We start from the raw sequence: 7,561 nt of genomic DNA, 5'->3' as shown, positions 1-7,561 counted from the left end.
GAACAAAAAAATGTTGTAAAACAATAATTACAGTTCCCGCCAAAGATCTAACAATAACAATCTTTCAGCAAATCCAGCTTCTCATTCCCTTTTGTAAATGTGACACTTTCCCGTCACCAAAAATGGAAAATGGATTAATATCTGTAGACCGTTGGGAATCGGGAAGTCAAGCATACTTCTTAACACATCTCCACTCCGATCACACTCAAGGCCTCTCTTCATCATGGTCCCATGGCCCACTCTTCTGCTCTTCAATCACCGCCAAACTTCTCCCTATCAAGTTCCCTCGTTTCGATCTCTCTCTTCTCCGCATTCTTCATATCGGTACTTCCCATACTCTCTCCCTGCGTTCACCTTCTTCTTCTTCCACCACCACCGTCCGCGTCACCACCTTCGACTCCTGTCATTGTCCTGGTACGTAACCCTAACTCCCCCTCTATTTTTACTCTATCAAATACTGCCACGACATTGAAACTGACACATAGACATTGATTACATTGTGTGTGTTAGTACTAGGCACAGATACATTGATTACATTCAATTAATTTATTTTATTTAATCAAATTAGTTTTTAACTTCTCGGTGTCAGTATTGTGTTTGGTGTCTGTGTGAGAGCGTCAGTATTGTGTCTGGTGTCTGTGTCAGAGTTTGGTGCTACTATTAGTTAGTTTTATTAGTGTCATTTTTTGTTGGAATAGGTTCGATTATGTTACTGTTTCGCGGCGATTTTGGTACGGTGCTTTATACTGGTGATTTTCGTTGGGAGAGCAATTGCGAGAAGGCGAAAATCGCTAAGGAAGCACTTAGCGCTGCTCTCCAAGATGATGATGGTGTTGATGTTGTTTACCTTGATAATACCTACGCTAATCCTACCTATGATTTTCCTTCTCGCAGCGTTGCGGCTCAGCAGGTACATTTGTGGAGTTCTGTTTTGTGATTTTCTTTTATGCTACTTTGATATTGAAATTATGACGATTGTGGTAGGGTTCAGAAATTCGGATTACCAATCATCCAAAAAGCATTGTGGATTTATTTTTCCTCATGAAATTCATGTATATTATAAGAAAAATTATTTGCAAGTTTCATCATTGGTGATCATATAATGGTATTTTTCTTTTAGCCGAATGTTATTGGTTAATTTGTAGGAGAGGAGAAAATGTTAATAGCAGATCAAATTTTGTACCTCCTTTATAGAACTCATTTAAAATTTCCTATACTAGGATACTCCTTTGGGACATTATATATGTGTTTAATAAATCTAATGTCAAACATATTCACAAAAATGTTTTTTTTGACTTGGGTGATTTTTTATTTCAGGCTATTGATATAATTTCGTCCCATCCTGAACATGATGTTATTATTGGAATCAATACTTTGGGGAAAGAAGATCTCTTGCTTCAGATTGCAAGCGTGCTTGACATAATGGTATTCAATTCTCTTTCTAGTCATTATTATGCAAGAACGTTTCTTTGTGATATTTGAGGAAAATGGTAAGCAAATATTTATGCTATTAACTGTAGTTAGTTATTGTGCCTATCTCGTTTATCTGTATTAGAATTCTATGATTAATAACTTTATGAGTGTAACTATCTATGTCTCATTAGGCTTTAAGCATGTGTTGAGCTGTTCATAACAATGTTGCTTTAATTAAGTGTCATAACAATATTTAGCACCTTATTTTTTGGTTGTTATGGTTAATTTGGATTCAGCATTCTATTTTACTTCATTTTTACTCCTTCACCTACTGATTTTTCACGGTTTTGCTTCTTTTTCAATTGAAGATTTGGGTGTGGCCTGAGAGGTTGCAGACTATGGATCTTCTTGGTCTCCCTGATATATTTACAACAGATACAACTCTTACTAGAGTGAGAGCTGTTCCTCTGTATAGCTTTGGTGCCGATACATTGGAGGCGTTAAATTTAATCCGCCCGACAACACGCCCGACTATAGGAATTTTGCCGTCCGGTCTTCCATGGATAAAGAAATCTCTTAAAAAGGGAGAGTTTCTCTCTGGTTCTTTTCTGACATCCCGTTATAAGCGAAGTAGACCGCAGAGTGCAAATAATGTTGAGGTCCATATGGATAAGCAAATTGGGAAAACATCTCCCAAAGTGTTTCACCAGCATATATATTCAGTTCCCTACTCTGATCATTCAAATTTTGAAGAGTTGGAGGATTTCATAAAGCTTGTCAAGCCTACCGATCTGAAGGGTATTGTTTCTATCTCTACATGTTTTATCGAACCCATGTACTATTTCGGCCGGCTTTGTACCGGTAACCAACCAGTACAAGTACAACAGCTGCATGACAGGTTTAAAATGAAAGAAACTGATGAAATAAAAGGAGCTGTCTGCCCTGAAACTTCATCTGAAGATGATGATGTTGAATTAAATAGAAGCAAGGAAAGTTATAAAGTGAAAGAAAGTGGTAAAAGGGTTGCAACAGTCAGCCCCGAAACTTCTTCATCTGAAGAGGATAGTGTTGAGTTAGATAGAAACAAGATGAAGGCTTTGAAGGTAAAGTTATCAGGTTTTCGTATGAGAAGATTCAGCGCATTGAGAAGAACCCGCCGTGGAGCTAAGTCTTCGGACTTGGACTATTTTGATCCTGATGAACAAATGGGGCCTAGCTGATTAAGCATGAAGTTGTGCATTTCTTTTTGAAGTCCATGGTTCAAGGTATGATCAACCCTCCACCTAGCTCAAGGTATATAAAACTTTGTTAGTAGAAAGGTTAGATGATTATCAACATACAATTGGATAATCTTTTGTACTCCTCTTAACATTAAAATCTGTCTGTGACAAAAAATTGTAACTTGAATTTGCCGTACATATTTTGTTGATAACTTAGTATGGTCCGTTTCACTTATACCTTGTAGGCGTGTGGATTGTGTTGAATGTTGCTTGCAAGTTAAAAAGCTCGAAGTGGAAAAATGTTAACATGAATTATCAAAACAAGTGTTAACATGACACTCCAAAATACAATAATATTTTCAACATATTTTTAATTATTGTTTGAAATTAATGCAAAATCTACTAAATAATTTGAATCCCACACTTCCTATTTGGCAGTTACATGATGTTTACCTAATAATCAAAATCTGATATTTCCTAGAGTTTAAATGGGTTTAGAGCTTTCAAACATGTCTTGCATATTGAATTGTTGATGTTGATTCGATGAATTAACTAATTTTACCTTATTTTTTTATACTGAACTACAAAGTTGTAGTTATAATTAAAGGTTATAAATTATCACTGATAGAACAATGTTATAAAGTTAGTTATGCTAATTTTATATGAAACATAACTTAATTACATTATTTGTCTAAATGAAAAGACTTCATTACTTAGACATCTTTTGTATTTGAAACCTTTAGTTTGTTTGTATTGATATAGGAATTATTTGCCAATTTTTGTTTCTTAATCTTAATATGAAGAGTAGGATAATTTCAGGTACTCTATAAGGTATGTAGCTTCAATGTTATTTATTATTTTTTAATATTATGTTTATTCTCATTTGAATATATTTTTAGAATAACACTATATTTGATGTTTTTCTACGTCAATTTTCTTATACTTAAAACTCTTTTAGTTTTAATTTCGTAATAAAAAATTTACTAATTAAATCATATGAAATATTATTTTACTTGAATTTTTTTTATTAAAACATCAAATTCTACTTTAAAAAATTCAAATTTTGTGGCTCTTTGGAGAACTCTGATCTTTATAGTTTATTTACTGTGCCTTAGGTTTTGACCTTGGGTGATCTGCGTGTCATGCTTACGATTCTCGTGGCATCGATACCACACACTTGTTATTTGTCAAAGAAGTCCAAAATATCAACTCAAAAAAACCATTAAAAAAACCTGAAAAGAACGGTCAATGGTAAGGACTCAGGATGGAGAGCATAAAATATAGGGATGCATTCATCATTATTCATTCGTATGAAGTGGAAATGTAGGATATTGATACCATTAATTAATGATCAATTAATAAAAACTAAATAAATATATATAATTTAAAAACTCTAATTGGACTTTTCGCAGAATTGTAGGAAATGACCACGAATTGTGCTGTTGCACCTTCTAAAGACCATAATAGCATTTCTATTTGCAGATCAATGATATATTTTGTTGTTCCATTTTTATATCTTCAACAAATGATATATTTTGTTGATTTATTTTACAATCCTTCGATCACGAGATACGAGGAAAAAAATGTTTATGAATTGAAATAATAATGGTAATAATATATAATTTAAAAATAATATAATTTTTGTTTCAGAGAAGAGTCTTTAAATGTATTAATTATAGTTAAAATTGCTAATATATAAAATAATTGTACTTAAATGGATAAATGAAAAAATATACTTTACATTATATATTGGTGAAATAAAATAGAATGAAAACAAATTATAAAAAAAATATTATATTTTAAAATATGTCACATCAGAATTTTTCTAATATATTATATAATAGATAGATAGAGAAATTATTTTTGTAAACCTACTTTCTTCTAACCATATATACTAATTATTCTGAGTTAAGTATGAATACAATAAAACACAAAAACACAAAATTCTTTAATGCTGCTGCATTTTGATTCAAACCCAAGACCTCTTGAAAGAAACAAACTACTTTGTCTCGGTAATAATGTAACACAAAATATAATTTGGGTCAAATGTGTTTTAAAAATGACATATAAAGAGATGAGTATATTCAATGCGTATAATTTGCGGCCAAATTCAGATACATTACAATAGTCATTTTCAAGCTTCACACGTCTTTGTTGACTTTGCCACTAAAGAACAAAATAGAAGAAAACTATTTTCTTCACTCTAAGACGACCAAGTCATTGGTTAGACTAATTCTTCCATTCCAAACATATTATCTACCTTCTCTGACAACAATTGCAACATAGAACCAAACCATTACCAACATGAACCAAAAACCATGGTTCTTCCTTTTTCTCCTCACCATCTTCTTCTCTTTCCACACTTACCCTTCACTTTCATCTTTAACCATCATCTCATCAAACCAATCTCTATCTGGTGATCAAACTCTTGTCTCAAAAGATGGAAACTTTGAACTGGGTTTCTTCAATGAAGGTAATTCCTCTAACTACTACATAGGCATGTGGTACAAAAAAGTATCTCAAAGAACATATGTTTGGGTAGCAAATAGAGATCACCCAGTTTCTGATAAAGTTTCTTCCAAGTTAACTATATCAAATGGTAATTTAGTTCTCTTGAATCAATTTCAAAATCTAGTTTGGTCAACAAATTTGACTTCAAGTTCAACTAGTCAAAATTCTGTTGTTGCTGTTCTTTTAGATTCTGGAAATCTTATATTAAGCAATAAGGCCAATGTATCAGAATCAGAAGCTCTTTGGCAGAGTTTTGATTTTCCAACAGATACATGGCTACCTGGTGGAAAAATTAAACTTGATAAAAGAACAAAGAAGCCTCAATATCTTACTGCTTGGAAGAACAAAGAAGATCCAGCAACAGGTTTATTCTCTCTTGAACTAGACCCTAAGGGAACTAATGCGTATTTAATTCTTTGGAATAAAACTCAACAGTATTGGACAAGTGGTTCTTGGAATGGACACATATTTAGTTTGGTTCCTGAAATGAGGTTAAACTACATATACAATTTTGCCTTTCAGTCCAACGAGAACGAAAGCTACTTCACGTATTCCTTGTACAACAATGCTTCGATATCTCGGTTCGTGATGGATATCTCGGGACAGATCAAGCAATTGACTTGGCTTGAAAGTACTCAACAATGGAATTTGTTTTGGTCACAGCCAAGAAGACAGTGTGAGGTTTATGCTTTCTGTGGTGCATTTGGTAGCTGTACTGAGAATTCAATGCCATATTGCACTTGTTTGAATGGTTATGAACCAAAGTCAAGGTCTGATTGGAATCTTGGTGATTTCTCACATGGATGTGTGAAAACAAATAAGTTTCAATGTGAGGTGTCTTCGAATCCTTCGAACGGTGCTAAGGATAGGTTCTTAACTAAATCCAACTTGGCTTTGCCTGAACATGCACAACCTGTTGTTGAAGCTGGTGGTATTGAGGAATGTGAGTCCACTTGTTTAGGAAATTGTTCTTGTACTGCATATGCTTATAACAGTAGCGGTTGTTTCGTTTGGAGGGGTGAACTCTTTAATCTGCAACAGCTTTCTCAAGATGATAGTAATGGACAGACTTTGTTTCTCAAACTTGCAGCATCTGAGTTTCATGATTCCAAAAGCAATAAAGGGAAAACAATTGGTGTTGTTGGTGGTGCTGTTGCAGGCGTAGCGATTCTCCTTGTTCTTGTTTTAATTGTCGTGATTAGGCGAAGAAAGAGACTCACCGGAGCAAGAACTTCTGTGGAGGGGTCATTGACAGCATTTAGTTACAGAGATTTGCAAAATGCCACAAAGAATTTCTCTGATAAACTTGGAGGAGGTGGTTTTGGTTCTGTCTTCAAAGGAACATTATCTGATTCAAGTGTCATAGCAGTGAAGAAACTCGAAAGCATTAGCCAAGGCGAGAAGCAGTTCCGAACCGAAGTGAGTACTATTGGGACTGTCCAACATGTCAACCTTGTTAGGCTTGTTGGTTTCTGTTCTGAAGGGGACAAAAAGCTTCTGGTTTATGACTACATGCCTAACAGGTCATTGGATTCAAATCTATTTCATGAAAAGAACTCGAAAGTGTTGAATTGGAAAGTAAGATACCAAATTGCTCTTGGAGTAGCTAGAGGATTGACATATCTTCATGAAAAGTGTAGAGACTGTATCATCCACTGCGACGTGAAGCCGGAAAACATTCTCCTAGACTCCGAACTTTGTCCAAAGGTTGCAGACTTTGGCCTTGCAAAGCTTGTGGGACGGGACTTCAGCAGAGTCCTGACTACCATGAGAGGAACAAGAGGCTATCTCGCTCCAGAATGGATTTCAGGAGTGGCAATCACCGCGAAAGCCGATGTTTACAGCTACGGAATGATGCTTTTCGAGATTGTCTCCGGTAGAAGAAACTCTGATCCTTCTGAAGATGGAAAAGTTAGATTCTTTCCTACATTGGCTGCAAACACAGTACACCAAGGAGGGAATGTTCTTAGCCTTTTGGACTCAAGGTTGGAGGGAGATGCTGAAGTTGAAGAGGTCACTAAAGTCATAAAAATTGCTTCTTGGTGTGTTCAAGATGATGAAGCTCATAGGCCATCTATGGGTCAAGTTGTTCAAATCCTTGAAGGGGTTATGGTTGTAGCTTTACCTCCAATTCCTAGATCCCTACAAGCTTTTGTTGATGACCAAGAAAATATAGTTTTCTTCACTGATTCAAGCTCCACTCATAGTTCACAGGCAAAGAGCAATAGTGTCTCTACAACATCATCTCAAGCCAGAAGCAACATTTCATCTACTAGCACCTAGTCATAAGTTGTGTCATAGTTTTTTATTTTGAGATATTTAATTGTAATGTATGGTTTCTTCAGAGAAACTACTGCCAAGATTGTATGTATATTCATCTTAAATAATGTCAATTGAAAACTGATATAGCTGCCTTA

General features: G+C 34.7%; 2 protein-coding genes across 2 annotated transcripts; both read left to right on the top strand.

Moving 5' to 3' along the window:
* Positions 1-2,870, top strand: LOC101500618 (uncharacterized). The gene is made up of 4 exons (XM_004513498.4): positions 1-414; positions 699-910; positions 1,318-1,425; positions 1,782-2,870. The coding sequence occupies exons 1-4, from the start codon at positions 123-125 to the stop codon at positions 2,631-2,633; spliced, it is 1,464 nt and encodes a 487-aa protein (XP_004513555.1). The 5' UTR covers positions 1-122; the 3' UTR covers positions 2,634-2,870.
* Positions 2,871-4,772: 1,902 nt separating this feature from the next.
* LOC101500928 (G-type lectin S-receptor-like serine/threonine-protein kinase At2g19130) lies at positions 4,773-7,561 on the top strand. The gene has a single exon (XM_004513499.4). It carries the CDS (start codon positions 4,938-4,940, stop codon positions 7,425-7,427), a length of 2,490 nt encoding a protein of 829 aa, XP_004513556.1. The 5' UTR covers positions 4,773-4,937; the 3' UTR covers positions 7,428-7,561.

The sequence above is a fragment of the Cicer arietinum genome, chromosome 6, assembly GCF_000331145.2.
Source record: "Cicer arietinum cultivar CDC Frontier isolate Library 1 chromosome 6, Cicar.CDCFrontier_v2.0, whole genome shotgun sequence".
NCBI lineage: Eukaryota > Viridiplantae > Streptophyta > Magnoliopsida > Fabales > Fabaceae > Cicer > Cicer arietinum.
The sequence above is the reverse complement of the archived record's forward strand: the minus strand, read 5'-3'. Positions and strand labels throughout refer to the sequence as shown.